Source organism: Mauremys reevesii, linkage group 7 (assembly GCF_016161935.1).
Source record: "Mauremys reevesii isolate NIE-2019 linkage group 7, ASM1616193v1, whole genome shotgun sequence".
In the NCBI taxonomy this organism is placed as follows: Eukaryota; Metazoa; Chordata; order Testudines; family Geoemydidae; genus Mauremys; species Mauremys reevesii.
The window spans coordinates 116,491,261-116,506,389 of record NC_052629.1 but is presented as its reverse complement, the minus strand read 5'-3'; the positions used below and the strand labels follow the sequence as shown (position 1 = coordinate 116,506,389).

Genomic DNA, 15,129 nt, shown 5'->3' with positions numbered 1-15,129 from the left:
TTGGGAGGGAGTTTGGGCGCAGGTTCTAAATAAATAAAATAAATAATAATTGGAGATATACCAATCTCCTAGAACTGGAAGGGACCTTGAAAAGTCATTGAGTCCAGCCCCCTGCCTTCACTAGCAGGACCAATTTTTGCCCCGGATCCCCAAGTGGCCCCCTCAAGTATTGAACTCTCAACCTTGGGTTTAGCAGGCCAATGCTCAAACCACTGAGCTATCATCCCCCCTGGGAGGGATAGCTGGGGTAGGGAGTTGAGAGGGGATGGGGTAGGGAGCTGAGGGGCGACGCTTACCCTGGGCAGCTCCTGAAAGCAACCAGAACATCTCTCAGGGAGGGAGGGGGGCAGGAGGTCTCCGCGCGCTGCCCCTGCCTGCAGGCACCGTCTCACAGCTCCCATAGGCTGGAGCTGCAGAGTCGGCGCTTGGGATAGGGGCGTCATGTGGAGACATAGCCCCCCACACCAGGGACCGCAGAGACGTGTCGCTGCTTCCGGGAGCGGAGCGGAACCAGGGCAGGCAGGGAGCCTGTCTCAGCCCTGCTGCTCCTCCAGAGGGGGAGGAGTTGATCATCGGGGCCACGGACCCCCTGGAGTACCCTCAGGGACTCCCAGGGGTCCGCAGACCCCAGCTTGAGAAACACTGGGTTTACAGTGTTACAAGGACTGCAATTTAGACAAATGGGATGAAATTAAGAAAAGGATAATTTAGGAACCAGGGAATACTTCCTAAGTGTCATGTTGTTATAGAATAGTATTCTAAGGAGAGTGGTGAAAATCCCACTGTTCCTTCAGGCTTCTAAATACTAGAACGGTAAAAACAATAGGAAATGTAATGTAGGGAACTATCCTATATTGTCATTAACCAGATGACCTATTTGATCTCTCATATCACTAGCTCCCATAATTTAGCCCTCCTGATCAGTAGGCTACACCCAAAATGACACATTTATGCATAAATCTTTTATTTGGAGATGGTCTATTGATTTTAGCCTTCTGAATTTGTAACAACCCCACAAAGTCTAATAATATTTAGGCTTCCTAAAGAAGCTGCAAATATAGCACCCCTGTTGGGGCTCTGCAGCCCAAAATACAGTAAAAAAAATGATATGATATCACAATGGTTTCACAGTCCTCTTGACACAGCAAACCGATGGTTTGGGTGAACATGGAATGTAAATGGAACAGTCTTCAAATAAAAATGTTCAAGTCTTACAACAATAACGGATCAGTAAAACAAAAAAAAAAATGATTCACTTTTGGGATAAACCTTCTCCACCAACTCCCAATAAAGACATGTTGTCAAGGTATATGTCTATATTATGGGTGAGATTTTGAAAAGCACCCAGCCCTCACTCTTTGCCCACTGAAGCCAACGGGCTTTGACTTCAATTGAAGCCTATTAGGCCAAAGCAGAGAACTTTGGCAATCTCAGCCTAAATTAACAGATTACATTGTTCCTTATCTTTAATTAGCAATGTATTTGCGCGCGCACACACACACTTTTCTTACCTGAAGGGCTGGTTGTTTGTCATTCCTCTTGGGTGACTTTAATCCACTAACTTGTTGCTGCTGCTGTTGCTGCAGTAGAAACTGCCGTGCCACCTGCAGAGCCTGGAAGAACAGAATTTTAAAAATTGAGTTTGTACAGTACAAAATTTGGGAAGCGGCATGCATAGTATTTGATCAGGACATCCCTTTGAACATCAGGCATTGATCTACTCCCAGAAGCACGCTCACCAAAGAAATCCTGAGGCATGTGTGTGCTCATACTACAGTGGCTTCCATTAAAAATCTGAGCACTCACACACAATGTTGTGACATACCAGTTATCTCTCATTTTAACCACAGGGAAATACGAAAATAGTGGAGTTACTGCTACTATGTGGTAACTGTGGGTAACTGCTGATTTTTCCATGGTGACTACTGTAGATTTCTCTAACTGTATGTAGCTGGAAATGCCCAGACATCCATCAGATTGGCTTGGATGTTGGGTCCTGGGAAAATGGCTTACTATAAAGACTTGGCAGGCTTCATACTTTTTTTGTTCCCGTTATGGTCTGGAGTTTCTACAGCAAAGCAGGGCAGTTAACTTCTAGGAAGGGTGTTAACACATATGCTGTGGGTCATGATAACGGGTGCAATCCTCCTAGGGCCAGAATAGGCAAGAGAGGTTTCTGGAAAGTTACCACAGAAGGAGCAGAGGCAGTGGCATTAGGCAAGAGAGATGCAATGCAATAAAAGGAGGCATTGAGGCTCAGGAGGCACTGCTTTTTAATCTCAATAATGCTTCTTTGTAAAGGCTCAGTTGGTAGTGGGAGCCATGTGAAGGTAAGGGGGAGAGCGGGCAGAGAAAAAACAGCCCAAGGAGAATGTGCTGTATCCCTTGCACCCAAAGAGTCTGACGAGATTGTGACACATCGACTACAGAGCCCACGAGCAAGCTTCAATGGGAGGTGAATAAAGGGTAACCAGGGAACGCTGTACCTTTAAGAGGGGACTCAAGAGTGGGGGCCTGATTCCTGGGAGAAAGGTGTGAGACAGATCAGGTGGTGCTGGAACATTCTGAAACACGCTCCCAACACTGAGAAAGGGGCTCAGAGCCAGGGAGCCGTGAAACGCCTACACTGCTTGATGAGACGGGGGCAAGAAGGGGGGAGGAGAGAGAAAATGGGAAGAATGTCCCTCCCCCTAGCCCATTTGCAGACGCTTGGTGCACTCACCAGCATTTCAGATGCAAAGGAGAGGGCCACTGGAGAGAGCCTGCCTGCAAGAGCCAAAGACTATCTGCAGTGGACATTTGGAAATTAAGATGCCTCGAAGAGTTGCCTGGGACTCTAGCCTGCTGTCTCACCGGAGGATTCACCATTGCTGGACTCAGGGTTTCTCTGTCTCCTTGGAGATGTTCAGTACATGTGTAGGTGTAAAAGTGGGCAGACTGAAGACTTCATTAATGTAAAACAAGAAAAATAGTCCCAATGCAAGATGCCTACATGGAAGGCGGGCGAGAGACTGCCACACTCCTATACTGTGTATGCTCTTGGAGACATTTAATTAACACACGTTTGATGGAGGAATGAAATTTGCTTAGGGGTTTCACTATTTGTGTGTGAAATGAATGGCTTCTTCTACGTGTAAAGTGTTAAATGTACAGCATAGTTCCTAGGTCAGCTGGGAAACGCTTGACAATGAGGCGAATTTCTACGTGAAGGGACCCACTGACTTCAAAGTGGCTCCTGAGGATGCTCAGCACCGCACAGGAGGGTGCCCTCAAACAGCAAGGATGTTACTCTCTTTTAAACACAAACCTTCACGACCAGAGCCTGGCATCATGGTGGGGCCTGACAGTCACTGAAGCTGGCCCACGGGGGTTTCCCTGGAGGGAGTGAGCCCCCAGGTGGCAAACAACCAGTGAGGCCTGCTCTAACATCTCTCCCTCCCAGCCCCCTGCACTGACGCTGTGAGGAAGGGAATGTTGGCTGTAGCACCACTGCACTACAGCAATCAACCTCTGGTGAATTAGTCCGTGGGGTTGCTCGGTTTCTCCATCCATGGGTCGGGACCCAGTATTGGGTTGCCAGAATGTTTAAAGGGTCTTGTGGCCGTTCCTGCGGCTCCCATCCCACAGAGCTGGCTGGGCTCGCCTCCCTGCTCCAGGTACTGTAACCTCGGGGGCCCCAGCACCGCTCAGGTTTGGCCCAGCCGTCATGACGACAGGAGTCTGGGTAGGCCAAATCTGAGTGAGTGGCACTGCAACCCCATGAGACAGCTCCACTCACAGAAATTTGGTCCAATCGGGGGGGTAGGGCTTAAGCTGAGCAGCACTGCAACCCCAGAGGTTGCAACGCCCAGAGCCACACTCAGCCAGCCCCACAGCACAGGAACTGAAGGAGCCACCACTGCGAGGTGAGCGCTGGGCAGGACCCAACCCTCTCCGGGGGGCAGGAATGGACCAAAACCACCCCAAGGCCTCCACTCCCAGACTATTTACTGGGTCGTGACAGGCCACAGACATTTACAAATAGGTCCTGATCTCCAAAAGATTGAGAATCACTGCTCTAAACCATGCTGTGAGGGGCAGAGAAAAAGGCTCAAGACAAGGGAGGCCCAAACAGCTTCCTCCTGCTTCATCAGCACCCAGTGCTTACCGAGTACAACTCAGGATTGTGTCTCTTCTCCTTTCCCTCCTCCTGCCCTTGATTTCAGTGGGAGAGGAAGGTACACATTGGATTTTGGGAAACACTCAGCACCTTGCAGAATTGGGCTCCTGAAGTGCTGAGAGTTTTGCTGTGCCCTTGTTTAATGGCTGATTCGCCAGTGCACTATGGAGGAAACTCTCCCCTCATATCCTGCCTTCATTCACCTTGATAGCACTGTTTTCCACTACGCGCTTTAATAACAAGTCTTCGTCAGATCAGTAAGATGTTAAATGCGGCTGTGATTTCCAGCAGAGATTGGCGGGATAAAAGAAAACGTAAAATCAGATTCTAAATTTAGGGATAGCTATTCAAAGCTCAGTGCACCTGCCACACACGGCAAAAATGGCATTTTGACATGCATGTGTATCTGAGTCCTGTGATCCTTAAAGGGTGCAAGGAGCGTGAGAAGCTGTCAACTCTGCACACAAATCACATCTTCAAAGAAATTGTGTGTGTGAGTGCACACATGTACATGTGCAAGGACTACTCTGGTTGTTCAGCCTATAGGACAGAAAGATTCTATTGGTCATGAATTAATAAAATCCAGCAGGAACGACTGGGAGATCTTTCTGTGGAACTTGCTATGTATAGTGAAGACAAAATATTATTTTTAGGCTTGGACTGATTAGATTTTTAGCTGCAAATGTTAATAAATGTCAATTTCACCATACTCACAAAATAATATTTCCATTGATGAAAATCAAAATTTACAGATAGACAAAGAAAGAAAAATGCTGCTGGAGAACTTATTAGAGTTTGATTTAGGGATATTTACTTTATGTATTTTGACATGTGATGTTGACAATTTGTTTAATAGTTATATAGCTTTAGCTTTTTGAATCTCAACATCTACAGTCGTTAAATAATTATCTAACCCCACATAATTTCCCACCACTGTGAAAATGTAAATCAATAAACACAGAAAAATGCTTAGATCCCATAATCTTGGGCAACTGTGAAAATTTAAAATTGATAAAAAATTTAAATGCTTAAAATTAATCAATATTATGCTTTGCAATTATCTTTAGAAAATGAATTCCTCCAAGTCGAGTTATTTCTATTTAATTAACCTGGTTAGTAGTTAAAATGCCTCAAAGGGTGGGTCAGGAGCAGCAAAAAGATTCCTACATGGTTTATGGGGATGGACAAAGAATACTCACCTACTTAACAGGGGTGTTGTGCAGCTTATTTAATTAATGAATACTTGGTAAAGCGCTCGGAGTTTCTCAGACAAGAAATGCCATACAGTACAAGTGCAACATATTATTATATATTATTAAGACTGGCTCTGCAGAAGAATAATTCCAGATAAATGTGCAATCAAATGATCATTTTAGTTCCCAGTAATTAGATTCAATAGGCAAAAAAAAAAAGAAAAAGAAAAAAAGAACCCACACAGGAGCCTCTCTTTAAACATATATCAAACAATCAGCACATCCCTAACCTTTCAAGCTACAGCCTTTTTGAATAAAACATCTTCAGCTTATAGATATTATTCCAAAAAGAACCAGCCACCATATGTGTTGTCTCTTTGAAATACAGTTGCTATAGCAGACCTTGCATGCATTTCATGTGATATGATCATATTCTATCCGTTCTGGCAGCTGAGAGGTTGCACAACTAAAACTGGCTGCCAGAAATTTTGAAGATCCCCAGAACAACTAGCCGTGCAAGAAACGACTGGTTTCTACTCGAGCTGGCTGTGAAACTCTCTGCAGCCAGACTGATGATTGCTGTGATCATGAAGCCTTAAAGCTGCTCTCTCCAAGTGGAACAGTCCTGCCCTAAAGCTGGACAGCCATGCACTGCCCAACCCAAGCTCAGTGCTTTGGTCAATTAGCTGGTCAGGTAGATTATGAGGGTAGGGAGCAGCTGAAAAGCAGCTCTCCATTCTAGGGTTGCCAATTCAGGTTGGACGGATTCCTGGAGGTTTCATCACACGACATAATCTTTAATTAAAGATTAACCTTTAATTCCTGTAGACTCCAGCACAATCCTGGAGGCTTGGCAATGCTACTTCATTCCCATACCCCAGGCATGTGCCTAAGTGGTGAAGACCTGAGCATAGGTGACCAGATAGCAAGTGTGAAAAATTGGGACAGTGGGTGGGGGGTAATAGGTGCCTATATAAGACAAAAGCTCCGAACACTGGGACTGTCCTTATAAAATCAGGACATCTGGTCACCCTACCTGAGCAAGGACAGAACCAAACCCTTGCTCAGCAGGCTGGACTCCTTCCCTACCCCCTCCAGCTGCTGAGATCCCTGCAACTGAGTGAGGGCAGAGCTGACCCTCTGATTACTTCATACAGCTCTTTCCTGTCCCTTCACAAGCAGCAGCAGGGAGCCAGGAGAACTCCCCACCCCGCCCCGCTAGCAGCACTGAGAACTGATGGTGTCGGAGCAGGGGGTGAAAGAGGTTCAGAGCAACCCCACAAGGAGAGATTGGTATAGGGAGAGAGCAGAAGAGAAGCACACAAATCAGGTTGGGGAAGCAAAGGGGGAGAGCAGCAGGTGAGTTGCAGAAGAGAGCCACAGAGAATATGTGAGAGGGAAGGAGGAGGGAAGTGATCCTACCAGAGGGCAACAAAGACACAGTGTTGGGGCAGCACTGGCGCAAGCAGTGGGAACTAAGACAGCCCAGAAACAGCATTTTCCATATCTTCTCCTTCGTGATATGGCTCTTTTGCTTATTAAGTCAAACAACAGATAATCCTGCCTCTAGAATGTGGAAATTTGCTTGTGGTGAGGAACAGCTCCCAGATACGGTGCTTACTGCCGAGCTGCACCACGTCACCACTAGGTCTACGGCAGTACTGCCGCTTCCCCGTCACTTGGTCTTCCTCTAATTTCTTCTCAAATTTCTCCACCCCCATCTGAGATCAACCCCCTTGGCTATGTCATTTTCAAGGCTAATCCACAGTCATCACACACGTGGGGAAGAGAAAGAGATGGTTAGCTTAGTAGGGAAAGCTTCCTGCAGAAGCTATGTCAAGCCTATTTGGAGTAAACCTTTTGAAATTAATTTGTTGATCTCAATTCAACTCCAGTGGGCAGAAACCATCATTACACCAGCACTCATAGAATATCAGGGTTGGAAGGGACTTCAGGAGGTCATCTAGTCCAACCCCTTCTCAAAGCAGGACCAATCCCCAGACAGATTTTTGCCCCAGATCCCTAAACAGCCCCCTCAAGGATTGAACTCAACCCTGGTTAGCAGGCCAATGCTCAAACCACTGAGCTATCCCTCCCCCCATCATTTAATACATTCCGACAATCGGTGCTCGAGAGAGAAAGCGTTTCAGTACTAGCTCAGTTCAGGATCATCTCTTTTCCTGCAGACACAATAACCACTCTAGTGCAAGGCTGAGATTTACAGGTCAGTTTGAGAAACCTGTTGTGGCTGCCAGCACCATAAAAATACTCCAAGCCAGGGTATACGGAGAAATTAATTTGACAGCAAATTCAGTCCCTCAGCCATCATCAGCACAAAGATTCCCAATCAAGACTGTATTTGAATCCAGTATCCTGTATGAGAAGAAGGCATGTTTTTATTTATATATGAATTCAGTGCTGATAGGTGCTAGACTGTCTGCAATGGAGACTAAAGCCCTTTACCAATCCATGGGACTGTTACACAGCTACCTTCCCCTTGCTGCCCTGCTCACCTGCCTTGTTCTTGCCTGGTTGAACGAGGCACGAGAGGGTAGATCCTTACCCCATTTGATACTTGCGTCTGCCAAGACTGGAAGCAGAGGTGCCAATACCACTAACTGCCAGCTGTGAGAACAGCTTTGGTGACATGGTTGCCTTATTGCTAGAAAGTGGACGGAGCCCACCAAGCTCATTTCATACAGACCCCAAACAAGCAGCGAGTATGCTCTTTTGTAAGTGTGCAGTTGTCAGGGAGTGTCTGTTTCTATGGCTAGAAATTCTGTATTTCAGGGACACTGTAAAAAGAAACAACATGATAAGTGCCCAAATCTTGCCGTCATTGAATCCACTGAGAGTTTTACCATTGACTTCAGCATAATGCTGATACAGCATCTTTCATCCAAGCTCCCAATGCTCGATTTCTAAAGGATATAAGGGAGACACACTGCACTCACCATTGAAACACAAACTATGGGATGGAAGGCAGCAGCCATTTAACACTTGCCAACCAATTCCACACAGAGGGGAACAAATTATCCCTTTGAGATTATCAGGACAGGTTTTTTGTTGGGTTTTTTTTGGCCAGTTAGGTAGAATGCAATTACTCAGCTCTTTGCCCAGGACACCCATTCTCCTACAGCTTTAAGTTGTGGCTGTAACTGAACGCTTTCACTACGAGCAACTCAATCTTTCAATTTCCACAATCATTTTAAAGTCATAAACACAAGACTGGGGGTGGGGCAACATTTTGCTCCCAATATAAAACTGGAGAAACTCCAATGACCTCAGAAAACCAGCAGCTGCTAATCTGAGAAGGGGATAAAAGGGTGGGAAACATTGGGGGGGGGGGAGAAAAAAAGTTTTTACCCACAGAAGGGACGTGTAAATTTACAGTGCCGTGTTCAATCTTTACAGGAACTGTACATTGGAAATATAATTACAGAGCCTCTTGTTAACTGTTCCTCCATTGAAGCCAATATACTATGGCATTGGCTCTCAAGCTGTTTTTCCATCAGACCCTATTTTTATCAAAGCAATTGAGCTCCAGCCTCACCCTCCAGGTTCTCAATATTCACATCGATCTGCTGATAATGAGACACCCGACTACTAAAGGATATACAGTTCTAGTAGCCTGGGCCTAGCACACTTCAGTGCGAGGCCTAACACACTCCAGCTTGTTTCTCTCCCCAAAGCTTTTCCAGATGCAGTAAGGCTGACCCAGACAAACTGGAGAGTGACATGTGAACCCCTGGGAAACAGGGACCCATGCAACCCATTAGGCGACCACCGCTAGCATTTGGGAGGCGGCATTTGGGGTCATTCGGTGGTGACCGCGGCGGCCGGATCTTTGGCCGCCCCGGTCGTTGTCGGCATTTAGGCGGAGGGAGCTGGGGCAGGGGGGCGCGGGGAGGGCTGCCTGCAGCAAGTGTGGGGGGCGGGCGGCATGCAGGGGAACTCCCCACCCCAGCTCATCTCTGCTCCACCTCCTCCCCTGAGCACATCACCCCGCTCTGCTTCTCTCCCTCCCAGGGTTGTGGCACCAATCAGCTGTTTGGCACCGTAAGCCTGGGAGGCGGGAGAAGTGGAGCGGTGACGGCGTGCTCGGGGAGGAGGCGGAGCAGAGGTGAGCTGGGTCGGGGAGCTGCCGCATGGCTCCCTGAGCCGGGGGGAGCTGCTGCGGGGGGGGCACCACAGGGCAGAGGGGCGGAGCTGTCATGGGGGGGCACCTTAGGGTGGGGGGGGGCGGCGAGCTGCCACAGGGCTCAGGAGTGGGGGGCGCAAGGTGGAAGTTTCACCTAGGGCGCGAAACATCCTTGCACCCGCCCTGGGCGATGGGTCTAGGATGAGCAGGTAAAGGGCTCAAGAGGGACGTACGGGGAAAGGAAATAATGGCTCAAGGGAACCCTCCATAGCCCTAATCTATCGTCCCAATCTTCTCCTGCTTGAGCCCCCAGCCCTGAGGCAGGCAGCAACCACCTCCTCTTCTTCCCAGCATATGGCTCCAAGCTACCAGGGCACCACGGGGGCATGGGGCAGGGAGGGAAGAAGGAAGGGAATATTAACAACAGAGGATGTAAAGTCTCTCTGCACTCAGTGCTAGACCAAAACCCCCTCTGAGCAGGAGTTGTTACTGCAGGGGAAACCCTGCTGAGTCCCGGAAGCTCAATACAGGGCTAATGGGGTGAAAAATAACGGCCTATGCTATGAACAGGATTGGAAGGATTAGCTATTCATCAGTAAACGTAACTAACGTCCATTTCACTACACACAGACAGAACAAGGGAAAATATTTCCATTGGTAATAACTGAAATCTACAGATAGGTAACATAAGAGAGAACATGAGAACTTGCTTAAGAACTGTATCAGAGCTTGATTTAAGGATTTTATTTTACATTTTGACATGTTATGTTGACCGTTTCTTTGTTAACAGTTATAAAACTTTAACTTTCTGAATTTCAACATCTACTGTATTAAATAGTGATTGTCTGACCTCTCCTCCCGTAATTTCCCACAACTGTGAAAACTTAAATAGATAAAACTGAAAAAATGCTTAAAAATAAACACTGATATTATCCGCCAAAATTATTTTTTTAAAAATGAGTTCTGCCAAGCATAGATATAAAGGAGTTCAGACTAGTTGATTGGACCGGCCTCTACGAATCTATGAAAGCATGAGAGTGAGACTTTAGTACGTGCTGAACTTCACACAGGGAATCAAGAATTAGAATTTGCTGACCTTCAAAGGTCTAAATAAAAAGATGGACAAGAGTTTTAGGCCCCATGAGACCCTATTCATGCTCAACCGTCACATGCCTCAAATACCCCTCATTCCAAGGGACATCACTTGATCTAGTTCCAGTGCTACCTGTATGTTTCACGTAAATGTTGCACCCCTGCCCATTGTTTTATGGTTGATAGTTATTTACGTCAGAAATACAGAATCGCGTAACACAGGTTACAGAACGAGGTATTTACAATACAGAACAAAATCCCTATGGGCTTTTCAACTCCTGCATGAATCGTCTTTTATGTCCCTTCTTTTGGGACTTGGCCACAGATTGCACCCCACATGTGGGCCTGGGCAAATGAGAGATACGCCCATCAATAAGCCTAGGGTTCCTAGTTTGAGAAAACCTCCCCTATGAGGGAAGAGATGGTAGCATCTAAGCAGCACGTCACTAGTAATCAGGGCTGGTAACATGGCAATCTGAGGAGCATGGGTAGCAGAAGCAGGAAGCTACCTCTTTGCTGGTATCACCATCTTACTGTGATTTTAATTATACCCTTAAAAAAAAAAAAAAAGAAATCAAGACCATGCCTGGAAAGAGAATATTACCCCAACCCAGACTTCCAGATGTGAGACGTTCCTCCCTGACCTTGCAAGAATAACATGAAGTCATGTTTTCACACAATTAGACCCTTTTAAAAAATCCCTGCAGTGTTTCAGGCACAAAAAGGGTCTTCAGTATCAGACATGTAGATTTCTTATCATCCAGTTTTCTTCCAAGTTTAACAACATTTTAGTGGCCTCAGGCATAGGCTAAGTTAGGTAATATTGGAATGGCAGCTGAACAGGGCAGCTCCAACCCACTCCTTTTCAGTGAAGATCCTACAGGGTTTTCTTGCTTCCATTCAGTCATGCCTGGGAAGTGCTGTTAGTTCTCAGATGTGGGAGGAGGGGTCAGATTCAGCCAGTATTTGTCAATTGTGTCCTCTTTCGCAGCTCCCAACCATCTTTACACACTGCTCTGCAGCAGCAGCATCTGGCACTCTTCCTCTGGGAGGAGCAGAGCCAGGGGAGGTGAGCAGAACCAGCTACCAACTTGGAAAGGAACCAAAAACAAGAGGCACCCAAAGACAGGTAAAATACAGAAGATGCAAAGAAAAGCAGGTGTCCGATTCCTCCGCTCCTCTTAAGCCAGTGCTTTCAACCTCTCTCCTCTCCACCTCCTTTTCTCCATCTCTCGTACCCCAGCTCTGATTTTTCTTCCCAGTCTTGCTCTTTTTCTCCTCAGAACCCCTGTTCTTGGCTACCCTTCCTGCCTATATCTCTTGCCTGTCCACTCTTCACCTGTTCTCCACCCATTTGTTACAGCACAGTTGACTCTGGAAGGCTGGCGTTTACCAAGGGGACATCGGTCAGCTCTGTATATTGGTGCTGGGTGGAAGGAAAAGCTTTGCTAAAAATTAATTAATTTGTTAAATAAAATGGTGATTGGCTGGCCCTGACTGCCTGGCTTAGGCAGATGGATGTAGCCATGCACTTCCTGAGTGATCTCTTTGCTGGAGCAATACAGGGACCATTATACATTTATACACATTTTTTACCGAAGTATTTCTAATTTACACCACTTTGTGCCCCTGAAATGTCTCCTAGCTCAATGTAGGTCAATGGAGAGGAAAAAAATATGTTATTTTTCTCCCACAGGCCCAAATCCTTCCCCAAGGACACAGCTCTCCAGAAATAAGGGGAAGTACAGCAGAGGAAATAAGAATCCTTCCTTCCAACACCACAGAATGGCAGTGGAGTCACTCCAGGGCTGCCATTCTGTCATCTGCATTGGAGTATCTTCTGTAGTGCTTGTGCCCTTTCTGGGCAGAGGGTTGGGCGAATACACCCTGATAGAATGAAAGCTACCTGACACTGGCCTCAGCTCATAATGCAAACTGAACTGTTTGAAGGATGAAAAAAATCTTATGAGATGTCCAGACCATTTTTGATAATAATAATTGGAGATATACCTATCTCCTAGAACTGGAAGGGACCTTGAAAGGCCATCAAGTCCAGCCCCCTGCCTTCACTAGCAGGACCAAGTACTGATTTTTGCCCCAGATCCCTAAGTGGCCCCCTCAAGGATTGAGCTCACAACCCTGGGTTTAGCAGGCCAATGCTCAAACCACTGAGCTATCCCAGATAGCTTGGATCAGCTTCTGAACTTCTCCATGTTTATCCAAAATGAATCAGACTATTGAATATATGGAGGACCCACCATTGCAGGTTCTTTTCGGGCATCAGAAGTCAAGGAAATTCTCATATCCAAGAAGAGGTCCTGTACGAGTCGACACTGCCTTTCTGTGGCTCTGATGTGAACTGTATATTGCGCAGGACAGCTTGCATGTTTCTATTATGTAGCCAAGATATTTTAAATATATTTTTAACCCTCATTCCGAAACATTATAGGGCAAAACTGCATTCAGAGGCTCATGGACTAAAAACCCAATTTTCAATACGGCTAAAGTGTCAGCCATAAGTTCTGTACAAACATCAATACTGTTTTTATAAATTCGGTAATTATCTGGGGATGGAGAGCATAGTGGCAAAATCTGCATGTGAGACAATTATTTAGGTTAGTTGAGACTTGTGAAAACTGTAGGAACTTCCAAGGGACCCTCTGTTAACAATCGAAAGGCACCGAATATTGGATGGAATAATGTTAGCTACACGTATACATTATTGAGTTCTGAATTATCTGTAACCACTCAGGAAGAAGACCTCACCATCACTGTGGACATCTCAATACAACCACTATTCAGTGCACAGCAGGGGGTCAAAAAGCAAACGAAGTGTTAGGATCTATAAATAATGGGATGGAAAATAATACTGCTAATATTACAATGCCATTTTACAACTCAGTGGCATATGCTTACCTAAAACAGTCTGTTGAGTTCTAGTAACCTTATTTTTTAAAATGGTAAAGCAGAAATAGAAGGGAGACATTCTATTACACTGTCTTGCAAGAAATTTAAAACTGATCAAGGGATTTTTTATTTATTTACTTATTAATTTTAATATGCAACACAATTATCCTTTGGAAATTACTTTTACAAGCTACCGCCAATGCCAAGAGTGCAGTAGCATTCCAAAAAGGATTAGACAGTTGGACAGACAATAACGAGAACATCCACAGCCACACTAGAGACATATCAAAATAAAAGAGGGTTTAGACCCTCATGCTTCAGGGCATCAGTCAACCTCTAAGCGTCAGAGGTCAGGAAGAAACTTCCATGATAGGCAGGTTAGTCCGTAATTCTCTGTCTTGAGGCTTCTTGCATCTTCCTCTTAATCATTGGGTAATAGCTATGACCAGAGATGGGATACTGAACCAAACGGACCACTGGTCCAAGCTCGTATGCCAATTCCTATGTTCCCTTACACTCTCTGCCCGGTTGACACCACCATACTCCCTGTTACTCAGGCCCACAGCCTGGCTGTCATATTTGACTCTGCTCTCCATCAAGATCCATAAATCATGGTTGTGTTCGAAGTGTGCTCCATTACATCACTAAGATATGGCCTTTTGTCTTTGTCCACACCTCTAACACTCTCCTAATCTCCCATCTCGAGTATAGCACCCCCTAGCTCTCTCCCCTCCCCATCTCTCCTTCCTCGGGGCCCATTCAAAACTCTAATGCTAAGAACATTTTCCTCACCGGTTGTTCTGACTATACCACAGACCCTCTGAGACCCTTTGCTAGCTCCCCTTCTCCACTGCATCAAATTCAAGCTTTTGGTCCTTACCTTATAGGTTCTTCATGACCTAGTCCCTCTCTACTCATCTGCTCTTGTGTTCTTCCATGTCATCTTCTGCCCCCTGAACTAAACCTACAATACCAGGCTCTGCTGCCTGTTTGTCCATTTTCCCCACAAACGTCTTTGTGCTCCCAACCAAGCCTGTTATGCAAGAAGTAGCCTCCACAAACTAGTTTAATAAAGTCACTACCTTGTCCTAACTCAAGTCCTTCCTCAGGACCCACTACCGATGTGGATTTCTTTATGCAACTTCAAAGAATCATATTTTTTTTCTTTTTTGACCATAACCTAGGTCCTTGTCAAAAAGAATGACCCTTACCCTAAATAATACACCTAAGGTATAGTAGCAAGTCACTTAGTATTACAGACTAGGGGAGCTAATAAACACACGAACTGACATGCAATTCTAAGAGACAAAGAGAGATTCTGAAAGCAAGTCAGTCTATTAAATTTATACCTACCTGCACAATGTGAAGCAAACTGCATCTCAGTTTCCTTTCACACAAATGTCATTGTGATGGAATAAAGCCCTGAATGCACACCCTACACACTACTGTAACAATCTTTGTACAAGGTATGCTTTGTAAGATATCATTTGAAAACTCATAATTTTATGGTCAGTACTGTCCTGATAAAATAGGTGTCGAAACACTGTACATGATGTTACAGGATTTCCCTGTATGATGTTTGAAACTCCTGTAGCACCAAACTGGTCAAAGTGGCCTATCTTGAACAAACTAGTGTA

At 45.7% G+C, this 15,129-nt stretch overlaps 1 protein-coding gene across 42 annotated transcripts in view; it reads right to left on the bottom strand.

The window, feature by feature from the left end:
- Nucleotides 1–15,129, bottom strand: part of FOXP1 (forkhead box P1) — a 498,462-nt gene that overhangs the window by 135,942 nt on the left and 347,391 nt on the right. For all 42 annotated transcript variants that reach the window (XR_005583190.1, XM_039482867.1, XM_039482868.1 and 39 more), the window contains one exon: nt 1,512–1,613. Coding sequence is in view for 38 of the 42 variants with exons in the window: in XM_039482867.1 (XP_039338801.1) it covers nt 1,512–1,613 (102 nt within the window). In the remaining 4 variants the exon portion in view is untranslated. The remainder of the gene's footprint in view (nt 1–1,511; nt 1,614–15,129) is intronic.